General features: G+C 33.6%; 1 protein-coding gene across 3 annotated transcripts in view; it reads left to right on the forward strand.

Annotated features, from left to right (window-relative positions):
• LOC123681626 overlaps nucleotides 1–25,304 on the forward strand; it is an 80,973-nt gene that overhangs the window by 48,098 nt on the left and 7,571 nt on the right. For 2 of the 3 annotated variants that reach the window (XM_045619840.1, XM_045619842.1), the window contains exon 2: nucleotides 22,478–22,686. In XM_045619840.1, the coding sequence (XP_045475796.1) occupies nucleotides 22,478–22,686 (209 nt within the window). Of the gene's footprint in view, nucleotides 1–11,997; nucleotides 12,198–22,477; nucleotides 22,687–25,304 lie in introns of those variants that run through there. The other variant, XM_045619841.1, reaches the window with a different exon arrangement.

Here is a 25,304-nt window from a genome sequence, read left to right on the forward strand (position 1 = left end):
AATCTGGCCTCTTCTGGGCGATTGCCTCTTCCAGAGGGTCCAATTGTTGCAGTACAATTCTTAGTTAACAGTTGTGCCTTAGGGGAACAGCTCAAAGCAGATAATTTCCTGCCAATCCCATCAAACACAAAGCAAAACCTTCCTGACCGACAGTCCTATCTTGGCATCCGTTTCCACTGGCTCACCGCGTTTCAACCACGACCGTTTTCGCTTGATGTTGTCGTAAGAGATCCACTGTTCATCACTAATCACCAACTGCTTCAAAATGGGCCGATTTTGTTGCGATTCACAGATGGAAATTCGGTCCATGAGGTTTTTTGCGTTAAATCGTGTGGTACTCATACATCGAGCTTCTTCTTGAGACCAGCCTTATGTAAATGGTTCCAAACGCTCTTTTATGCAATCTTTTGCTCTTGGGCAATCGAAACAGTACTTACATGACGGTCGGACTCGACAATGTCCATGATTTTATCGATATTTTCGACGATTGGTCTTTCTAGTGCTTGGTGCATCTTTGACAAGAAATTACCGGAACGGAATCGACGAAAAAAAACTGTAAAATATGGCGTATTTTCTCTTCGTTAGTGTCCATGTTTGACGCGCGCTCAAACTGAACTGAGTCAACTAATCACAAAACAGTCAAAAAGGTTTTTGTGGTACGAAATCTTATCTTTCTTACGCCATCTAGTGGAACCCAAATAACTAAAGCCATCTATTGGAAAAATAATGGATTTCTTTTTACTACACCTATGATGTAGCGTGAGACGTTTGAAAAAGGAAAGACGAAATGTTAAATCCTGTTGAGTCATTGAGTTTTTTATTCGTTTCTAATGTGAATGTGTAATGAATCAATTACTCGATCGTTAAATCTTTTGTTTTCAGTTCCTACAGTTGCAACTTGTATAGCAAATACAAATTTTCTTCATCAGGGCCGTCCTAAGATATTTGCCGCCCCTGGGCTAGCTCGAAAATTGTGGCCCCACCAAAAAAAAAAAATTGGCTTCATTCCAATGTCAATAATTCTAAGATTTTCGCAGAAAATTTTCTAATTTTCGAGCTTCTATTAGAAGCCATACCAATGCTTCTTCTTCATCAGTTTAAAATTCAATTGAACATAAAAGGTGTTTGGATTTCAATGTCAGTTATGACAAAAACATTAATACTATTTTTATTCAAATGAGAACCAATTAAAAAGTTGAAAAGTGTTCAAGTGTCTCACATACTTCTGCTCTAAAATGCTTATTTTCCCAGGATATTCGGTCACGTCTCATTTTCTTTTTAGGAACTCTCTGATTTCTTTTCTCCAAAATTAAGGATGAAAAAACAATTCAATAATGATAAGTTTTTAATTACAAATGTTCGATATGTCCACCGTCTTCTTCGAGCATTTCAAGAGAGCATTTCTCTAAAGGATTATGTTGTTTTACGACTTTCGAACGATCATAAGCTCCAGACTTAATTTTGTTGTACTTTATTGCAATAAAATAATTAATTCAAGTGCAATATTTCAACTGGATTGACTCAAAAACAATTCTGAAATCAAACCTTGCATATTTTGCAAGATGGAGAAAATAATTACCAGAAGCAGCTCAAAAAATTAAGCCACTTAATTATTGGGAAGTGTTTTGGTCATCATCACATCAAGTGAGTTTGATCGATTACTTTTTGCTATTCGAGAAAGGTCTCCTCACTTTCTATCGAGATCAGGTCTCAGATTGAAATGCAGCTAGAAATCAATTAAAGCCTGAATAGGAAGATCATTTGATTGGAAAGATACGTCATTAATGGATCTATTGATGAGTTACACGATTTCATTTGATCGAGAAAGTCAACTCGGGCATCAAGATCCTCTTCCCAAAGTTTCCTCGTCATTTGAAATCGTTCATGACAGCACCTGAGCTAATTGCTGATATTTCTTCTCTTGGGAAAATATTTGCTTTCAATTCGACGGAACGAATCAGTTACAATGGTAATTCAACAGATAATGGTAATTCATAAGATAAAATAATCGAGACCAAACAAATAACAGAAGACAGACAAACTGGGAATACAGAGGAATCTTGTTCCAACTTGGTAACAATTATAATTATATTAATAACTTTTGCTTGAAAAAAGTTTCATATAAAATAGGGCGATTCACCGCTATGGTCTATTAGACGTTCATGGAAAATCAATCGAAATTTTGTGCTGAAATTTGCATGTTGTGGTTTGAGCCAATGATCTTTCTATCTAAAATACTTTCAGATCTCTACAATTTTCGGTTATACCGGAAACAGACCTCTACTTCTTTATTTCAAATGGCATACCCATTATATTATTGCAACACTATAGATAGCCTTTTTCATGCCATTCTCGGCAATATGCCATACCTTGGGTAAAAACTGAACGATTCATGAGTTAATGAGATTATAATGAAAAAAATGGTGACGAAGAGTCACTTTTTTTTTGAATATTTCTGCAGAACAATTTTTTTTGAGAAAACCTTTTTCATTTTTGATTTTGCAAATATGTAGTATTATAAGACTTGCGATTTGGACCAAAAATGTACAGGGTGGTTATCAGAAGATCATGAACTTGGAAAACTCAAATTCATCAAAACTCAAGATTCTCAAATTGGAACCTATATTTTATATTAGAGGAGGAGTTATTCAGCAAACCTTACACCTGAAACGAATACTTTAAGAGTTATCGAGGAAGAACTTTAAATGAGGAAAAACCGCAATTTCTAACTGTTTGGAATAGTCTGTGTCTTCCGGAACACACAGAAAGAAACTTGAATTCGATGTTTCGATAACTAAATTTGATATTTCATGAATGTAATCAATTGTTCGTTGGGATTGTTCAGAAAACCATATAGGTACCAATAAAATTTTCAATTGCGAATAAATTGATGAGTAAAGGGTGTTTTTTTTAGAGCTATAGAACTTTAAATTGCAATAAAACAACGATGGATTATTCCATTGACATGAATTTCATTTATCCGCAAGATAATCTTGTGGCATTACATTTTAAATATGATTTCTGGCATATGATCGCCACGGCTGTTTCGGATGTAGTCCAATCTGGACGTCCAATTTTCGATGACTTTTTCCAACATTTGTGGCCGTTTATCGGCAATAACACGGCGAATGTTGTCTTCCAAATGGTCAAGAGTTTGTGGCTTATCCGCATAGACCAATGACTTTACATAGCCCCACAGAAAGTAGTCTAGCGGTGTTAAATCACAAGATCTTGGAGGCCAATTCACAGGTCCAAAACGTAAAATTAGGCGGTCACCAAACGTGTCTTTCAATGAATCGATTGTGGCACGAGCTGTGTGACATGTTGCGCCGTCTTGTTGGAACCACAGCTCCTGGACATCATGGTTGTTTAATTCAGGAAAGAAAAAGTTAGTAATCATGGCTCTATACCGATCACCATTGACTGTAACGTTCTGGCCATCATCGTTTTTGAAGAAGTACGGACCAATGATTCCACCAGCCCATAAAGCGCACCAAACAGTCAGTTTTTCTGGATGTAACGGTGTTTCGACATACACTTGAGGATTAGCTTCACTCCAAATGCAGCAGTTTTGTTTGTTGACGTAGCCATTCAACCAGAAGTGCGCTTCATCGCTAAACAAAATAAAATGGACGTAGTGCGCGATACATATTCCGCACAGACCATTATTTTCGAAATAAAATTGCACTATTTGCAAGCGTTGTTCAGGCGTGAGTCTATTCATGATGAATTGCCAAACCAAACTGAGAATAAATCACTTGACAGCTGTTAAATCGGTCGTCATCTTGAACAGTAATGCCAACATAAAGTTATATACCTCGAAAAAAAACACACGTTTTAATGTACATTTTAGTTATCGAAACATCGAAAGTCTTATAGTTCTCTAGATGCTTTCAGTGAGCATCGAATTTGATCCTGTAATAAATACTTGAAGCACTAACAGTTCTCACATCGAAAGATTCTTGATAAATTTGTATAAATTTGGAACTCAATGAAAAGCAGTTTTACAGAAAGCAAGTCAGTTATGGTCCCCAATATTCTCCTCCGATATCGAACAACAACGATGATTGAAACCATCCGTAACCAGTAACCACCCAAGCAAAACCCGATCTGGTCGTACTTAACCTCAATTAATTAATTGCATTTAAACCAGCCCAAATCAATGAAAATCCCATTTGCATTCCGTTATCTAACACTGTGAGAACACGATAAACGTTGAGCACCATTATAAACCGAAACAATTCAATCTTGAGGTAGACACATATCTCAACACAGTCCTAATTAGCATAATCAGTGTCCCCACCTACGCTGCATTCGCACCTTTCAATTCGCGATTAGAATCTTGTTGGCTGGCTGCAACTACAGATCGGCTGATGCCAACAAATTACAGATCGGCGGAGTAAGATAAAGAGCATAGATGTTACAAAACCGCGAGCGTGCTCTTATAATTTGCGCGTAACGTTAGGCCTGGTGTGGATAATGGTGTGGTTTGAAAAGTGAAACCGTTTGGTTTCGCTATTGACTCATATACCGACTGTTTATGAACATAATGAAATTACGCGTTGTTTTGAAGTCATGTGAAGCCGAAGTTATGTGGTTAAAATAAAGCAGTATTTTTAATTCTATGGTCTATTTGTCATCGTTTCAGTGGTGCATTCTAATGAATAATATTCTTTTCCTCCTTTTATTGTTTTCTGCCTTGAAAAATACTGCAGATGCAGAACAATTTAAATTTTATTTTTGCATCCATTCATCAAAAAATTTCGGGAATAGAATATATACATACCTTATCTTTTTGAGCACTCAATATCCTCTTCATTTCAAAACTGCTTATTTGATCGTGATTAGAATCTTGTTGGAAATTTGAATTTCAGCGCCACCAGTTCAGTAGTTGAATACCATGATGAATACCGGAAATATTTTTTTTGTATCAAGTCTCATGGTTGACCACGTCAAATATTTTGCAGAGTGGCCGACGGATGCTGGGATTGCTCGGTTATAAAAAAATATGCAATTATGCTACTTGAAAATGATTTCGAAGCAATAGAAACATTTGGCTACAAAATTTCCGATTGAGTATCAGATTTCTCAAACTCCAATCTGTGTTATCATTATATTCACGTGTTTGGTTGATCCTCAGAATAATGGACAAAGATAGAGGGAGCATATGTCATTTTCAGTAAGCAAATTTTGTCCCCAAAATGAATTATCAAATTTGACATAAAGTGCGCGGAAATGAAAACATATCAGTGATACGATATTTCACTCAATTCGCCAGTTTCTCCTCAAAGAACGCACTTCTTATGTTCCATAGAGAATCAACGTTTCATATCAACTCAAAATATATTGAAATAAATACCTAAATATATCAGAAATTCAGAAAACAAACTTCGAGGGCACCAAACGACGTAAAACAACCGATGACACTAGGAGAGCAAAAGTTGCCAAACCTTGGATTTCAGCAGGTATATACAGAAAATAATAAACATCCTGCTTATTATAAATTCGACAATTAGGAAAAATATCGGATTCCAAATATTCAAATTTGCGTTTTTAATCGGAAATCACTGAAATAAATATATTTCATTCAATTCAATATACATTCATAACGGTATAGTAGAATTGTGGATTTGAAAATATATCGCAATCCGACAACGTAATCTAACCATGTTGAGGACATGTAAAAGTTGCGTATACTTCCTCTATCTATGTTCATTACTCTATGGTTTACACTTAAAAGTGACGTCATTCTCTCTGATTGGAGTTAACATGGCTGATTCCTGTATTTCATACCTACTACCTTCCAGGAAGGATAAAATTATTTATTCTCGAAAAATTCCAGTGGTTCGTAACTGATAATAAAATTCGACAATCAAAGAAATAATTCCGAGATGTACCTTACTTATAGGTAGACACGTAGTTATCACAACCCATCATTTCTGCTACGGAAAAACCAATCTACAATCCATAACCTTATTTCGTCCCGTTATCTTGAGCCAAATCTTGATCATATGCACCTTCAATTAGCTGATGCACCTGAAATAATGACCAATGCATTTGCAGAACATTATCCATGTCATGAACTACTGTGGTCAGAATTATTTCCGATGTATCATTTCGCATAATACACCACTTACAGCCAAAATCTCCTTTCAAAAATTACCGTTAAAACCCGAAGAATAATACCTTTTGGGATCGACCTCCTTCGAGCCACTGAAGCGAGTGACTTTGGTCACGTAGTTCAGGGTTCCAAAGAGCCCATCAGTCATAAATTGGTATCTTAAACCTCTGTGTCTGACACCCTTTCTACTTTAAAGTAAGAGGGCCAAGTCTAAATACGTCAACGCGGCTATCAACAATACCAAAAACTTGGAAGATATGGTTTTCAACACACAATTGGGTCATCAACAAGTCGACAGTCAAAGATAGCGAAGACAAAAATATCCGGTTTTCAAGAAATACCATCGCCAGATTTATATTGCGTGGGCGCCATGTCTGCTGATACATATTTACCTGTAATATTTGTAGTAAAAAAAATTGGGAGCGATGTCGCAGAAAGATCCTCAAGATATCGTAAATACAGACAGAAATTAGACGCCAAAGCCGACTTTTACAAGTACCCAATAAAGAGATAAATCTCAGTTTTTTGTCATTCTACATTTTTTGATAATATTTTTTGGGTTCCATTAGCCACTTCCTATGGTTCAAAAAATTGATACAAGCTTTTAACTTAACGTCGGTCAAACTCTCTAAATATTTTTAGCCTTATTTTCGAGTAAGTTAGGTCCAGGGCCGTCGCTAGCCAAATTGCCGCCCTAGGCAAATTCCCAATTTGCCGCCCTAACAGTCAACTCTGCAAAATGCAAAAAAATTATTTTGGCTTATCGGGGTCTTCTACCGAAATATGGAAAATTGAAGGTGACTGTTTGGGAAATTTTAATAATAATAACATAGAAAAAACAAAAACAAAACCAACAAGTTCAAACTTATACAAAAAATAAAATTCATTTTAGGATTGGTAAGTAACAATAATAATAGGAACACATGAATGACTAGAACAAAAAATGAAAGTAACTGTCCGGAAAAAATATTCAACGAATTATTTAGAAATTAACTTTTCGATCATTGGAAAAAATGATCGAAGTTATACATTATTTCCATTCTTTGAACCAAAGAGAAAAGAAAACGAATTAAATATAACGAATTCGGTACGTTTTTTTGCGGACATTTCTAAGTTTTCATCAAATTATGCCGTAAATTGTAAAGAATCAAAAAGATGGAGTTCGCTACCAATACCTTTCGTCCTTTCATATTTCATAATAATATTCAATAAGGACCCGCTCTAGCGTTTCTGCCGCCCCGGCAAAAATACAAGTCGACGCCCTTGCAAATTCGTGATAAGATTTTTTTATAAAAAGTTAAAAAGGTTTTATGGACGTAATATGTATTGAGTGTAATTATTTCTTATGAATTCAAATTTAATCAGGAAAGATTATTAATTGATAAACTACTAAAGAAATTAATGAAAATTGTTGGACGAAACAGATAAAAATTCGATTTCTTGAATATATTTGGTTTTTTCCATGAATTGTTCGTAAACCCGTATTAGGTCACAAAAATCTACCCTCGATTTCAGCAGCTGGTATAACGTAAACAAAACCGATCTTCGACAGAGGCAATAAAGTGATAAAACTGTGCTAGAAACCAATTGCTAGTTATGAAAGGAAGCAAGGACGATTTCTCATAAAGGCACGTCACGGTCCGTAATGTTTTTAAGATGTTAAAAAAATGTGGTAATGGAATCTATTACAAATGTTCGAATGATAACTATTTCAGTTCCGTTAATATCGCTCTTTTGCCTTCTACCGAAAACAAAATTGCAAGACCCTCCGAATTTCAGAATTGTACCTAGCATTTTAACACCTGACAAAGTACCTTATCAAGTATCTGAAAAAGAATCTTCAGATAGTTATTTGAATTCTTTTTTTTTTAAGTATCTTAAGATACCTTTGCAAAAAAGTATCTTATTTTGTATCTAGATACTCTTATAAAGTGAATTTGACGGCTTTGTCAACTTTATTTTAAAATATAGGTAATTGATTTATAAAATTTGAAATAATATTCCAATTTCCAATCAGCATTGAAAAATCAAGTTATTAATCCGAAAAAAAAATCACGGTGAAAGTAAAAAGAAATCAATTCAATACATTCTTCTAGTAATTTAGTACCTAGATTTCTCGGAAAAAGTAGAAAATACCTTCCTTCAATCTTTGCCGCCCCTCTAGAATAGGCTCTGCGATTTCAGGTTCTTCTGCTGAGTTTCACTTTATAAAACGTTTGAACATTTTGTTTTTTTTCAGGGGGTTTAGACGACATCTGGATATTTATGAGTTGTTGTGTATAATGCGGCACCTTTGATGGTTTAAATTGTTGATTAAATTGTCTGTATATTTTCGTGTTGTTTCTAACCGATTTAAATCTCATTTCTTACTTTGAATTTTTACACATATGATTTCTGTTGATCAAGATTGAAATGCCGCCCCAGAATTTTGCCGCCCTAGGCGGTCGCCTCCCCTGCCTACCCCCTAGCGACGGCCCTGGTTAGGTCCAATCGCAAGACCAAAAACCACACTCTTTGAAGATGGGGATGCCTTCCAACAATGATTGTTGGATTATCCCTCAGAGTGATAAACATAGATAGAGGGAGCATATGTCATTTTCAGTATGCAAATTTTGTCCCCAACATGAATTATCAAATTTGACATGAAGCGCGGAAATGAAAACATATCAGTGTAACGATATTTCACTTAATTCGCGAGTTTCTCCACAAAGAACGCACTTTTTATGTCCCATAGTTAATCAACGTTTCATATTAACTCAAAATTTATTGATATAAATATCTAACTATGTAATTAGAAATTCAGAAAACAAACTTTAAGCGCGCCAAACGACGTGAAACAACCGATGACACTAGGAGAGCAAAAGTTGCCAATTTTAGCAGGTAGATACAGAAAATAATTAATATTCTGCTAATTGTAAATTCGACAATTAGGAAAAATATCGGATTTCAAATATTCAAATTTGCATATTTAATCGGGAATCACTCAAATAAATATATTTCATTCAATATAATATATACATTCATAACGATATAGTGAAATTGTGGATTTGAAAATATATCACAATCCGACAACGTAATCTAACCATGTTGGGTCCTAAGTCCTTTTTGTAAAATACGGTGTACTGACGTGATCTTGTTTATATTTTGATCACTAGGACATTGATAAAATGTATTCTCTGACCAATATTTTACCTTCGAAGAGTTACGTAATATTATATGGCTTCTAAGTGCAAAACCTTCATTAAAGATTAGTCGTAGATAAAAGATCTTCGCTAACGTTAGTGAATTTTTCACATATATTTTTCTAATTGTTACTTTCTCAGATATTCACAAATAAGAAGAATATTCCGGTTTCAAGCAGGAAGAAAAGGATACTTAATCATTTAAGGCATATATCCATGTATTGTCGTGGAACCATTAATAAATTCAATAGAGGAGATATTACCTTGTAAAAAACACACGTACACAATGTCATTAAGATTAATGTTTTTTAGATAATGGTTAATAGAAAAATAGTAACCTGATGAGTATGGTTATAATTGAAAAGTGATACTGCTTCCTGGGAGAAATTTGATGATCCACGGGGTATACGGTAGAACATCTCCATTATATTAATCTTATCGACCAAAAATTTAGATGGGAAATTCTTTGTTCGATAATTAGTTAAGATAATATTCTGAACGAGATATTGGAGTAGACGCATGTCTACAAAGAGTTATTCTGAAGCGTGGCGTGATATTTGGCTAACACTCACCCAAGAAAAGTTATAATTAATTGATTAATAAGGAATATAGTTAATCCAAGTAGTGGATCTCATTAATAAGGGATGAAATCTGAATATTCACCTATAAAGGTTTGAATTTATCTTTCATTGCAGAATATAAATGAGCTAAAATCCTGAAACTCAAGTGGTTGTCATAAATCATTCCTAAGTTCTCCTAATTTCTGGGTTTCTTTGATGTATCCTCCGAAACATTCCAAGTGTTGACTTTCCATTTTGTCGGCATAACAAGACTAGTCTTGGACAAATGTATAATAAAATGTGTATCACCAATGGATCTTGTACCCTAAATTTTATTGCTTCCGAGTCTACAAAGGAAGAAAAAGGTTTATGATCACTTCAGGGATAAAAAAATATTATGTCTCCAAATTCAGTAAATAGTTAAAAGAGTCAGACTATTTTCGTACAGAGAGGAGACTAGATATAAACTCAAATTTGAATAAAAATGGAGAAAAGATGAATTGGGAGAATTCTAGGTGTAACATTAAATATATATATATATATATATATATTCTTTTGAGAAAGAGCAAATACAAAATATTAATTTCAAACAATCAAGCATATGTGTCGATGAATCTCAGTATTAGCAGAGGAAATGTAACGGGGCATCATACATTTCAACGTATGATACAAGAGAACAGATAAAAACCTCAGCAAAAACTCTGTCTCCCCGTATCGGTGTAGTGACTGGTTTGTGTAAACGTTTACAGAATAAGCTGACATAATTAAATAAATGAGTTACATGGAAAACCCATGAAAAAGACACAGTGGATAAAACAGCAATGAGTAGATCTATACATTATAATTTATTAAGTAATACCTCCAATTCTGCACTTTTGGAAAACTTCTCTCTTCCACCGCCATGCTCGTCTTCGACGTCAAAATCACCATTCTTGAAGCATTGATAGTTGAAACTACTCTCGGCACGTTCTTTCACTAATAACGGCCTCACCATAGGTGTTTGAGAGCATTCGATAAGCCTCATCCGCAGATTTCTTCATAATAAAGCAGAAAATTAAAATCTCCCACAAATGACGAGAATTTGGCTTGTAAGCTGAAATGTTTTATCTAGAATAATATGATGCAGACACAAATCGACTAATATTTCTATGGCGTTATGTTTTTTAATACTTAAGCTAATTGTATGATATCTACGATCTATTTATTTTGACTACCATTCACCGCTACAGCCATCTATTGCGAAACGTCGGAATAGTTATTTATAATATAAGTGCAGAAGGCATTGATATTCTTCCACGACTTTAAAATTCAAAAACGAGTGGTAAAATGAGCCTTCTGTACGAGTATTATACATTTTTTTTTTTTAATTCATTGCATTTTTATTGAAATTAATAAAATATTTCCAAAAATAGATATCATTTAGTGATTTTTGCATTGAAAAATGTTGGTTGGCAGAACCGATTTTCTTTAAGGCAAATTTCAAATGAATTGACAGATAAAGCCGTGGCGGAAGGTTTGGAGTACCAACATATAATAATAAAATATAACCATGAAAACTGTGCGTTTCTGATATATTCTCGCACGATTTTGTTCTACAAGATGTGGAAGAATGAACGGAATAACCACAGAATTAAAGAAACAAAGTTGTACACCTATATTAAACATAAAAATTATGTATTATTTGTTGAATTTCCCACTGAAAACAAAACATGTATTGTGGCTGTTGTAAAAGAGGAAAAAAATCTTCATATTTCTTAAAGAAAATCTAAATTATTTACATATCTTTTGTACACATGTGTATATCCAAGCCTTTTAAGGAAGTAGCTCTAATGAAGATACTGTGTCGAAAAAAATTCAAAAATTTCAGCAATTTTACTATACTAGAGCGTCAATGGGGGAACACCCTGTACATTGACAAATTCTAGTGATTTTTTTATCCCTTTCATTAGGACTTCAAAATGCGATTAACAATCTGTCAGACTTTCTATTATAAAAGCAGTAATTGTATCGCTTTTAGATAGAGTTGAGGAAGAAGGAAATGCACGAAATTCCATACTCCCATAATCACGACATTATACAGTGTAGATTTAAATAGTATGTCGACAAAAGTTGCGCAGTTGACGTATCGAGTTGTTCGAGCCACAATGAAATCTTTATTATGAACTTTTTCCTCACAGGATACTGCGTCTTCCTGTTTATTATTATTTTTATTATTATGTCATTAAAATGTTGGCTAAGTATGTGTCGGAACGCGCTGGATATAGGGTTCCGCTGTTGACTTTCCATGTGTTCGTTGATTGTGAAACTGGGTAAACTAAATGAGTTCTTTTACAGGTTTGTATTTTCTATAGTTCTGCAATAAGCAATAATATAATACCATTGAAATATACCATTCTTAGAAGTTATCTCAAGGAGGAATGGAATAATTGAAAACTGTTCTATTGTGCTTAAATGTTTTTTCTTGAATGTTTCGAATTCATCTTGAAGATTATGAGCATTTTATTCTGGTTACTATAACTTAAGTGTAATGTACACACCGGAAAAGTTTGTAGTTCATTTTCTCTCGAACCCTTTGGCCAATTTCAGCAATTATTTTTTTGAATTATAGCTTGATACCTAGGAAACATAACTGTTCAGATTCCATCTTCATTAACTCCATTTTTGTTATAGACACGAAAAATGGAAAGTAAGGTTTTATTCAGAACACCCTGTCCAGTGGTACCTCTTTTATTTATTGTGATGTCTTCATTTTGAGTGAAATTACAGCATTTCTGATGGTAGTTTTGCAATAAGCAATAGTACCATTGAAATATACCATTGTTATAGAAGTTATCTCAAGGAGGAATAGAATAATTGAAAACTGTTTTATTGTCCTCAAATGGTTATTCCGAAATTTTTCAAATTCATCTTGAAGATTATGTGGATTATATTTTGGTTACTATAACTTTAATGTAATATACACACCGGAAAAGTTTGTACTTCATTTTCTCTTAAACCCTTCGGCTAATTATTACTTAGAGGTTTTTGATTGGAAGTCGTCAAAACACCATCTTCCATGAAAGTGCTATCAATATTGAAGATCTGATAATCACTTCTCACAATTCTCAATTCAAAACCCAGACCTCAAATGATTCATTACCAATATTTTTTTGGGAAAAAACTGGAAACATTTTATAATATTCATAGTGTTTTTGATTAAATAATCTCAAAGAATTCAATCAATCCTTTATAATAGCTATAAAAAAAACTAATGAGATACACAATAGAGAGATCAATAGATATCTAATGAAACATGTTGTAAGCATTCCTACTCTTTAAACTTGTTTATGCTAAAACCCTCATAAATCCAACGATATTGTTGTCGAACAACATAAACCACCTATCAACGGGATATTACGAAATTATTGCTATAAATTCTAATTGACATAAACGAAACTATTAATCAATAGATCATCTGTTCAAGTGTGGGCGTCTAATAAGTTGATGGTAGGTGACACGTTTGTTGTTGGTATAATGAGGGACTCCATTTTGGAGGAACTGTGGGAAGTATTGAAGAAACATCAGTGAGGTGCGGCCAAAAGATTTCGCATATAATTATTGGCTTTACAAATGCTGAATTTTGGTTGATTAAGTACTCTTGAAGATTCACGAAGAACATTGTAAATTTGATACTTAATATTCAACATTTATTCTTTTATTGCAAAAACCGTAGCTCTTATGAAAGAATAGATTATTGAGAATAGAATTTTCAAAAATGCATAAATCCAAAAGTTTGAGGTCACGATTGACATAATATACATACCGCCAAGATAAAATCTCAAAGAAGTTTGTAGTTCATTATCTCTTTAACCTTTTGGCCTTTTTTAGCAATATTTACTTACTTTACTTTGGTTTTTGTTATAATAATAGCTCTTTCAGTTTTTGAGATATTGAGATCAAATTTGAATCATAGGTTCGTTATGTTTCTTATTCTTTAGATAATGTTTAAGTAAACTTACTTACTAACTTAGAATTCATCACCATAACACATTGACCACCCTGTGTCTCGCTTATGCTTTTAAAACGAGGTATATATGTCATAAGGGAAAAATAATTCTTCCGGTGTCATCTATATGTTTGTCCAGTTTATGAAGAAACACCCTGTACATATTCATTTCATCTTTATTTATAGTTGCTACTAATATCAGCGAATTGATTGTCATAACTTCTGGAGCCTATTATGAACTATCATAAAACGGTATAAACCTACTTACACAAAAAAATTGAATTAAAATGAGTATTCAATTCATCAAACAATTTCCTTATTAAACTACGGAATGCAGCAATTCAATAAAGCCCATATAAGTACTCCGAGATATAGCTAATCAATTTACAAGCACAATTTTTTCAGTACTGTCCTGGCAATTATTTTATTATGACTAGAAATGGACGTGCGTTAACCAGAGATCATTAACCATCTCGAATGTCGTGTTCATTTGTGGCCTATTACAAACTTCATCACAGGCTTCGATTATTAATAAAGGGTCAGATAACAGCAACATTCGTAACAGTAGCAAAAACAGATGTAGTTTGTAATTGAAATGCAACATATCAAATTGGTGCCACAGGCTGTTGAAGAGATCAAAGCGTGAAATGGATACAGATAAGCCTTATTTTAATTAACTTGTTCCAAATATATTTATGGAGTCGTCATATTTCAAAGTTCTGAGCTTTTTATTTCAGTGCAACAACATTGGAATATTCTGCGTTGGTATTTTCCATTGTAGAGGGTTTTCCAATTGGATTGATTCAATTTTGAATGGTTGTAATGGCAATACTGTGTATTATTTTTTGGCATATCTTAAGTCATTAGTGTTCAGAAGGTTATGCCGTTTAAATATAGAACATAGAACGCTTCAACGACGTTTAGAAATTCTTCAATTGTTTTATCAAAATCCGTGCTCATTTGTGAGTACTGATGATTTTTCAATGAAAACTGAACTAGCACAGTTTAAAGTTTATTTTGAAATTATCAATATTTTTCGAATCCATCCAGTTTTATATTTATCTACTAGACTATAGAGGATGCCAGTAATTTATATGTTTCAATTTCATTAACACATGTCCACTTATTATTTTTGATATACCTTTTATTTCAGTGAAAATGTGAAATATTTTCGTGACAAAAAACCCGAAATTTAGTTGTAATATGTTAATATTGCTGAAGATTTGTTTTAAACAAATATACTCTCTGGTTTCTTCTAAATAATAAATATTCCGCATTAAAATTTCATAAGACGATATATTTTATTCCCAAAATAAATTAAGTTATTAAATTACGGAGTTGAAATCAGATACGAATATCAAAATGTGCTCAGTTCGCCTCTCAATTATTTCTTCAAGATTAATTGAAAAAATTAAAAAGGAATCGAAAGAACTTCAACAGAGTAACACATCATTCGAAGATAAGATCACGTCATAAAACTTTTTGATTGCTACATTACCAACTTTCTCGGCTAACAAGATGAAACCTAATATTTCATAGTGCCTAAAACATTCCAAAAGGAAATACTCATGCTACTGCTCCTTCTGAAACCATCTCAAAGTGAATACAGATTATGAAGTTCCTAGCTGTGCCTACGCAAAGAATCCATTGGACCATAATGAGATCATTTATTTTATATGGTTCACTTCTACCAGCTTGACCTCCATTCCAACAGTTTCTTTTGCCCTCTAATTAATAGCTTGTTCAGAGCGTTAACATAAGCAAGAATAATATCTGCATCTTTGTTATATTCAATTTCGTATTCAATTCACCTCATTCCACCTATTTCTAGTAGTTGGCTGAAATATATCAAAATGAGTAGCAAAAGATGATGTGTATCTTTTGTTGACATATGGGGAAATCTTTCGTTATTTTTCTTTCATTTTCTATGATTCTAGTGACGCGATCAACAATTTTGCAGAAAGCTTGATGATAAATAAAATTAAGAAAATTGACGTAGTGTATTATCACTGATGGGAAAATTTAAAAATTAATTTGTGTAGATTTTCATCGATAGTGTTTCATTTGTACTCGAATATCTCGAAAATGGAACATTCTATGAAAAAATATCAGATTTTTTTTTAATAAAGCTCTGTTGATTTCAGAAATGAAACAATTTTGTCGAAAATTGACAGTGGTGTAGATTTTCAAGGATTATCTTACCCCTATATCTACGCCACTGGATGATTTTGGCAGGAAACACATACCAAATTCGAAACATTACATTATCTAGACTTCAATACCTAAAAATTAAAAGCATGAATGTAATAATACTAGAATTATTTGTAAAAAACAATTTTTTTTCAAAATTTAACACCCTGTATCTCGAAAATGCAGCTTGTTAGGATATATATTTTTATGAACTTTTTCATGAAAATAGTTGTTCTATCCGACGCCAAAGTTATTGCACTAAGATCTAGACCAGTATGTATTGCAGTGTTTAGGAATTCATAAAAAGAATCCTCAAATATAACATCTCAAAAAAGACTAATATCGTTGATTGAAACTTTCAGAGGAAAATTTAAGCTAGCAGAGACCATACCTATTATTATTACTCGAAAATAATAAATCACTTCAATTTAAATATAGGTCTTATGTCTTTATTTCTTGTTCACTTTCAAATTGTTCAAATAATGGAGTCATTAAGAAACAAGTCTTCTCGTATGTATGCCAGAACATCAAACTTTTCTAAGAAATCATTCCCAAAGTATAACAAGCACCTAATACATATAATGATATTTCGTGTCACATTAAAAGTGCAATAAAGTTAATGGATCTGGTTTTTGTGGAGGCCACAAGGCCACAATTACCTGAATGTCGCCAATTTGCTATATTTTCTGAAGGATTAGGTATTCACTTTAATAATTACTATTATCCTTATGTGGACCACACAGAGTAAAATCTCCACGTATCGAAATAAAATAAAAAAAGTCGAGAAGGTTTTGTTCGCTCATTCAGTAATGATAAATTCCAATTCGAAAAATATAGTTATATCGTTTGCAATCAACGTGGTTGCTCTATGTTTGAATTCTGATGATTTGACTCCAAACTATATTCTTCTATGAATATCTACCAATTTTGAGGTTACCTATATGTCAAAGTGACCTATCATTCTTCCATAGAGAAGAGTGATATTTATTTATTTCTTGGCACGGAATTTTCAGAAATATCTTCTACAATGCTCTTGATGAAGGAGCTATGGAGTTGAATTGCTATTTTGTCGTCGACACAGTATTTTTCGAATTATTGGAAAAAATTCAGATAGCTATACTTCCGAAACCGCTAGTCGGATCTAACCTATATATCTATACATTTACGTTCTCATAATAGTCTTTTAGTTCTTGGATTCGAATTAGGTTACCATAATATCTGCAAAATATATTCTTGACATATCCTTCTTCAGTTATTTTAAAAATACTGAGAAGAACCTTTTTCCGCATTCTTGTTGATGTGAAACACTCTGCACGTAAATTCCGTTAGCGTTTGAAATGTAGTTTTCCTCAGTTGACGTTCATGCAGCCTGAATATTAACATCAACATAATTCTATGAAGTGTGGTGTGAAGAAACAAAAATAGAATCCAAATTGTTCGAGAAAAACCTTGAGCAGATGTTTAATTGAACCATAAATATATTTTGCCTCAATTTGCATGCAATTTTCCTAAGACGAGATTATCTGATAAATATTCCATTATTCTCGTTATATATTTTTATGCGGTTGGTATTGTAACAGGTTTTTTCCCCGAAGCTAATTGATATACAATGAAATAATTGATAGCGATATTAAGTTTTAATCACTTTTCGTCGGGTTTAGCTTTGATATAATGGATATCGATAATTATAGCTACCTATGTTATTTCAATATGATAACACTAGGCACGTTCAGTAATAGTAGTCGAGTAATATCCAGTTGGTAACACTGAGTGGTAGTGGAGGCCCTCGCAAATAACCACAGATCATAGGAACATAAATTTTGCTACCATTTTCCTGATTCTTACCAGTGATGAAAATCAATTGGTTACAAAGATACCGCTATCTAAGATTTTAGATTATAAGCGTTATAAATTACTTCTCATATCTTGTAGCAGTTATTTTATGGATTCATTGGTTTTATGAAGCATAGAAAAGTTATTGATACGAAATTCTAGTTGTCATATCTACCGGTAAATTCGTTAGGCGGTCTACTTTTGATTAAGACATGAAAATTAATTATTTGTAATTCCTGTAACTTCTGAATGAAAACGAATCAGACCCATGTTAATGGAAAAAAAAATTTGAATGAGCACAACTGTCATCTGTCAAAGTTTTTATAGAGTGTCATAGAGCTTGTCGAACACCCTCTATATCGATTGTAAATATAATTTCACAGAGAGATGAAAAAGGACATTTTTCTGTATTTAACATTTAATTTGTGAAATGTTTGACAAAAATAGCATAGGTATTTCATTTGAAGCAAAAGTGATTTTTCTTGGAACCATGAAGTCATTATTTTCCTCCTCACAAAATAATATACTATTTACCCTTATGTTCTACTTTTGGACTTCTTTTATGATAATAATTTTATTTCATTTGAAGCAAAAGTGATTTTTCTTGGAACCATGAAGTCATTATTTTCCTCCTCACAAAATAATATACTATTTACCCTTATGTTCTACTTTTGGACTTCTTTTATGATAATAATTTTATTTCTACAGGTAGATTCATTTTGCCTTGAATAAAGAAATAAAAAACCATAGTGTAAAATTTGCGGCATTTTAATTGCAGTTTTGCTTGTGGGGTAGTTTTCGAAAGATATAATTCCCAAAGCGTATTGCTATAATTAATAACCCAAACCCTCATCAATAACCGACAAGGGATGACCCCAACCTTGCAGAATCTCCATCTGGTCCTTAAAAACATATGTTTCAACAAGTGCTCCAAAAATTCCACTTGTCTGTCTACATTCTTCGTATTTGCCCTTTTCTACTTCCAAACAGAAACTCGATATTCTCCTTAGATTTATCACTCAACAGCCTGCTACGATGAAACGAAAGCCTTTCACATCTCGTTAACAGATGAATAAAAATAGCTGAAGGTCGTTTTACGTCATTTGATGAGATATTCCATCATATCCTGAAGGGTAGGATTAACCCACACGTGTAGTCTTTGGACCTTTTAACCTTCTGGTGTGAAGAAAATGTGCCGAATGCTGAGTTTTGATGTTTGTTTTCTGATTTGAAACCCGAGAATTTAGGGCTAGTCTTCAATTTGCACGTATTAATTCCAAGGGGTGGTCTGGCTATAAATAAGGGCGGTTAAGACAAAACGGTCGTCATTTGTGACGTCCGAAGAAATACAGGGTAAAACTGGAGTTTTTTCAATTATGACAAACACTATCGGACATATGTATAAGCTTCCAGATGTATTCTAAACTAGTTGCCCGCCCCGGCTTCGCATATTCTGTCAACCCAAAATACATCCTTCGAAGTGTCAAATTACACTCCATGATTGTTCGCTCGACAAGAGGAAAACCTTTCTTTTTCGTACGATTTTTCGAGAATATTTTGATGTAACTGGTGTTTTTTTTCGAGGTATATAACTTTAAGTTGGCATTACTATTCAAGATGGCGACCGATTTAACAGCTGTCAAGTGATTTATTCTCAGTTTGGTTTGACAATTCATCATGAATAGACTCACGCCTGAACAACGCTCGCAAATGGTGCAATTTTATTTCGAAAATAATGGTTCTGTGCGGAATACGTATCACGCACTACGTCCATTTTATTTTGTTTAGCGATGAAGCGCACTTCTGGTTGAATGGCTACGTCAACAAACAAAACTGCCGCGTACTTCTTCAAAAACGATGATGGCCAGAACGTTACAGTCAATGGTGATCGGTATAGAGCCATGATTACTAACTTTTTCATTCCTGAATTGAACAACCATGATGTCCGATAGCTGAGGTTCCAACAAGACGGCGCAACATGTCACACAGCTCGTGCTACAATCGATTTATTGAAAGACACGTTTGGTGACCGCCTAATTTCACGTTTTGGACCTGTGAATTGGCCTCCAAGATATTGTGATTTAACACCGCTAGACTACTTTCTGTGGGGCTATGTAAAGTTATTGGTCTATGCGGATAAGCCACAAACCCTTGACCATTTGGAAGACAACATTCGTCGTGTTATTGCCGATATACGGCCACAAATGTTGAAAAAAGTCATCGAAAATTGGACGTCCAGATTGGACTACGTCCAAGCCAGCCGATGCGGTCATATGTCAGAAATCATATTTAAAATGTAATGTCACAAGATTATCTTGCGGATAAATAAAATTCATGTCAATCGAATAATCCATCGTTGTTTCATTGCAATTTAAAGTTCTATAGCTCTAAAAAAACACTCTTTATATACCTTCCCATTACAGTAATGAACACAACAAAAAAAGAATGATCGAATTTGGTGCAGTCGTTTGTACGTGATGCCAATTGCCAATATCCATAGATCCTCTTTTACGCATAAAGAAGATCATTGTTGGCCATGTTCTTCAAATCCTATCAAATTATTCACTTACGTTTACTGAGCTCATAAAGAGTTCAATTCGCATAACACCTCCTTCAAGGTTCACGTCTAATTTGGAAACACCCTGTATAATCATATTTCAAACACCCCGTATAATCGCAAACCCATTAGGGTTTGCTGTGAACAAAGCAAGAAATTTATGTTTATTTACCTTACCTAAAGCATCTCCTCGATTTAGGGTTTTGTTCCCAATTTGCATGTTTTTGTACAAAACAGCTCTCTACGGGGTGGTCCTGTAAATTATGACAGATTGGATGGAACCTTTGTTATTCTGATGGCTATCTAGTTTTGCAACAATCATAAATATGTCGGTAGGTAGAACCATACCCATAAATTATTCTAATAGCATTAGTGAAGGCTTTACACCTTCTAACAAATTCAGGAAAATCCAATCTCCTAGATCTTTATAAAATAAAATTATAATATTGATCCTCAATATAAAAATTAGCATAAACACTTGAAAAAAATTGATGTTGGCTATTTGGTATAATTTTGTTGATAAAACAATGGCCCAAGGGCCATAATGACATTGGCAACTTGGCAATAAAATCAAATGACTGGAATGACAAAAAATATTAATTATTGTATTATTCATTATTATTTTCATTATTCCTACCTATCATTTTCGGGATAGCCCACTTTGAATGTGATAATTTTGATGAATTTATGTAGATATTTTGTATTTTATTGGCCAATTCCTTGTAGGTTTTTGGCATTATTGTATTCTTCGCCTACACGGCGATTTCAATTAGGCTCGTCAAGAATAACAATAAAAAGTTGAGTAATTCTTCAATTACTTCTTTATTCATGGTCTTTAACGTGTTTCTCGATATGTACCCACCGCCAAAAATCAATATTTGAGTTATGTAGATTCGGCGAGCAAAGCGAGTTATGTAGATATAGTCGGTCCCCTTAAACTATGAAAGCTCAAAGAGGCGTAAAAAATTATCTAATGAAATATGGAAGGGCAATTTGAATCAGCTTTGTCAGAACACAATGGAAAACACCGTCAAATTATTTCTTAATCACTTATTGTCAAGCCCAAGAATTGAATTGTTTCTATTCTATCAGTGCAGGTACTTCTTCCATTTCATACAACAGTGATTGCAGATCGTTTATTATCGAACCATCCCATTGTGTCTTTTGTTTTTCCCGATTGTTTTCCGCTTCCCCAATCAACTTTCTATTTCTTATTAATAAGTGATATTTTTAACGAAATCGAGTTTCATATATACCTGCACTTGATAACGATGAAACCAATCAACGTATACCATTGTTGCAATTTAAAATTTCATCGACTGATGATATGATGCAATCCAATTGGAAATAATACGAATCATTGTGATATAATGAAGCGAGTTGGTATTGAATTATGTTTTATTAAAAATAGTGAAATTCTAATACACGTTATCAGTTGCAATCGATCGTGGTGATCCAACTTATAATCTTTCTTATGAAACTGATAAAGTAATTTTTATCGTGGGATCTGCAATTTACTCTCTCTTGCTATAGGATTTCCTTCGATGGACAAGGTGAAATATATCGCAGGATTCGATATTAGTCACGCTGAGTCTTGAGTCATGTTTTCTCTGCTAGAGTTTGGGTTTTCGAAGAAATGAAGTAGTTATTTATAGGAGGGCTGAACTGAATTCAAATATGGGCTTTATAACGAATCATGAGACACTTTTAGCGCTTGGCTTTGAACTTACATTTCAAATGTAGCATTAATGCTAATGTGAAATACTCAATACTCTCTGTTTTCGTTTGCTTGTCGTATTGATTGGGGGTTGAACTCCAGGAAAAAATGGTATATCGCTACTCGCCTTTGATGACAGCAGGCTTCCCTGTGGTTAACTCTTAACCTAGATTTCTGACAGTCCGATACTTTTCTTATACATGAAAACAAAACATAAGCTGGAAAAATTCCAAGGAAATTGGGTACACCTTATTGAAACCAATGAACCACAACTTTAATTTAGATAAACCAGATTTGAAGATTCTTTTGCTTAATTCCCTTTTTTATTTCAGGAGAACTGCTAGTTAAATGTGGCCATGAGAAAAATTGGTGGCCTAGGAAAGTCACCGTCAGAGGAGGACACCTAGTTGTGTCTTCCAGAAGAACGGATGATTCCCTACCAACTTTGAGGCTACCACTGAGACAGCTTAGTCTGCAAGCTGGTCCACTTGTTAACAGCCTAGCACTTACCAAAGGATCAATAATTGTTCTCACCATACAGGTAAATAGAAAATTGAAGTTTCCATTTTTTTGTGTTAACCAAAAAGAGGCATTCAATATTTACACCGGCTCAAAAAATTGTCAATTTCAGAGATAATTGTTTTTCGAGATATACAGGGTGATTCACCGCGATGGCTTATTAGAAGTTTATGGAAAACTTCAAAACTGAACGTGTGACAAAAAAAAATAAAAACGCTCCAGTAATGTAAACTTATGGAAGAATCTGAAGCATGTAGCGAACATTTGAAAACGGAATGTACAGGGTGTTTTTTCAACCTCCCAATTTAATATGAAGTTATCATAATTCCCACCCTGGATTTTTGAAAATGTGTTAGAATTATTGAAAGTAGACAATCATATTGTTCTACACTAAAAATTTCATTAATATTGATCAAGCCATACCAAAGTTATGAATAAAAGAAAAATCGGTCACATCGGACAAATCACTCTGTAGACTCTCAATGAAGGCCCCCAACCATAAACCAAACATAGTTTCGAAACTGCCTTGACTAGTGTAAACTTCTCCTAAAATCTGACGGTCTCCTCTGGAATCACCCTGTATAGAGCCGAATACTCAATATATCTCTACATGAACAATTGCTAAATGCTTTCTAAAATATACTAATGAATAAGATTAAAGTTAATTAGCCTACAGGCGGCAAATCTGTAAATCCGCCACTGATGCTTATTGAGTATCAAGTTCAAAAAAAGTATTTTCTCATTTACATTCTTCATGGTTACTAGTCATATTTGGATGAAATAGTCAGTTCCTCTAGCACAATTGTTATATCAATAATACGGTAGAGTGCATTACGAATAATTAACATAAAAATAAAAAACCCACTTGAAAAAAAAGTTCATACTCAACAACTTCTCTCGTACTTGCACTGAAAACCTGATTTCAATAAATGAGGTCGATAATCCTCTAACAACCCGATATTCCACATAATAGAGTCAAAATCTTGCGTCCGAGCCTGTTTTTTGCCATTTAGACGGTATTTAATGTCCTCACTGATAGCCATAAACGGTAATACCAACCTAATGATACGAGGCGTTCTCTGAAAAAGCTGGGCATGTGAAAAAATGCCAGTGGGATGCTCTTTCTCGAATAATAATGTATTATAATTTGCGTAGTAGCTCACCTGCGCTAGAGTGGGCACAACAATATATTATCATAACCTCGGTTTAAATCTGCGTGTAAACACACACACCTACCAACCTATCTTGTCCTCTAATTGCTGATAACTTGGGTAAACTGAACGACTTGATGGGTTTGAGGTCATCTTGTTATATTATTGTGAGATTGTTGAAATTTCTTCATCGAGGCTCACTACTTTCCATTTCAAGTTTGTTAAGGCTTTTACGGGAAAAAGAAGAATTTATCTATGGTTCTACTCTATGCTTACTCTCATCGGGTGCTTCCATAATTCCAATTGAACATCTATCACCTAGAGAAGAACATATAGAAACATATTTATATGCTGATGACGCTAATGTTTTAATATCAGGCCAGACTATTGGAGATGTCATGAACACTTTGAAAACATCAATGACAGTGATTGAAAAATGGTGTATCGAAAATGGTTTAGTTCTCAATGGGAATAAAACTAATGTTTTAATGTTTTCAACTAATCGCCCAAATCTAACATTTCCGGAGAGTATTACTTTTGACAATGGAATAGTTCAAATAAGATCTTGTACTAAATTATTAGGTGTATTTATTGAGAGCAATCTTGGTTGGGGGTTGCATTGTGAATCAGTGAAGAGACTGCATACGATCATATATACACTAAGAGCCATTAGAAATAGAATAGATATAGACACCTTGAGGATTGTTTATTTTGCAAATTTTCAATCAATTATGTCATATGGAATCATTTTCTGGGGTGGGAGCACCCAGGCTGAACGAGTGTTCATCGCTCATAAGATGGCTATGAGGATAATGTTTCACATGAAATACAGGGAATCATGTCGGGGTATATTCAGAAGATATAATATACTAACTGCACCTGGTCTATATATCTATAAAATTTTATTATTTTTGTTCAAGAACAATTCCTATTTTCAGAATTGTAGAAATGTGAATAATACCAGGAGAATGATTGAATATCTATTACCTATTCACAAACTAACGAGTACGGAGCGTAATAATTTCTATATGAGTATGAAACTCTTCAATCATCTACCTAGAAAAATGAGAGCCATTAAGGAATTGAAACTCTTCAAAAGAGAATTATTCGCAATGTTAATTAAATGTGAACCATATTCAATACTGGAATTTATAGACTTTTGTCATTTACATATAGCATAGGTATAGTAGTTCATTTGTAAAGAATTTTTGACTTGTTTTCATTTTGTAATTGTAGATACAATTCTGGAAATAAATACTATTATTATTATTTTTACAGCAATTCTATTCGATATTTGTGATTTGCTTAACAAGGCACATTAAACAAGTGAAAAATGATTATCGTATTTTCCTTCATCCACAATTCAACATTATATGTATAGTCCTTCGAACAAGAAGCAACAGTTTTGGTACTTCGAGCCAGAAGAAACAACATTTTGGTACTTCTCGCCAAATAAAATCATACAAAGTTGATACATTTGTAATTTTTA

Source organism: Harmonia axyridis, chromosome 6 (genome assembly GCF_914767665.1).
Source record: "Harmonia axyridis chromosome 6, icHarAxyr1.1, whole genome shotgun sequence".
Taxonomy (NCBI): Eukaryota; Metazoa; Arthropoda; class Insecta; order Coleoptera; family Coccinellidae; genus Harmonia; species Harmonia axyridis.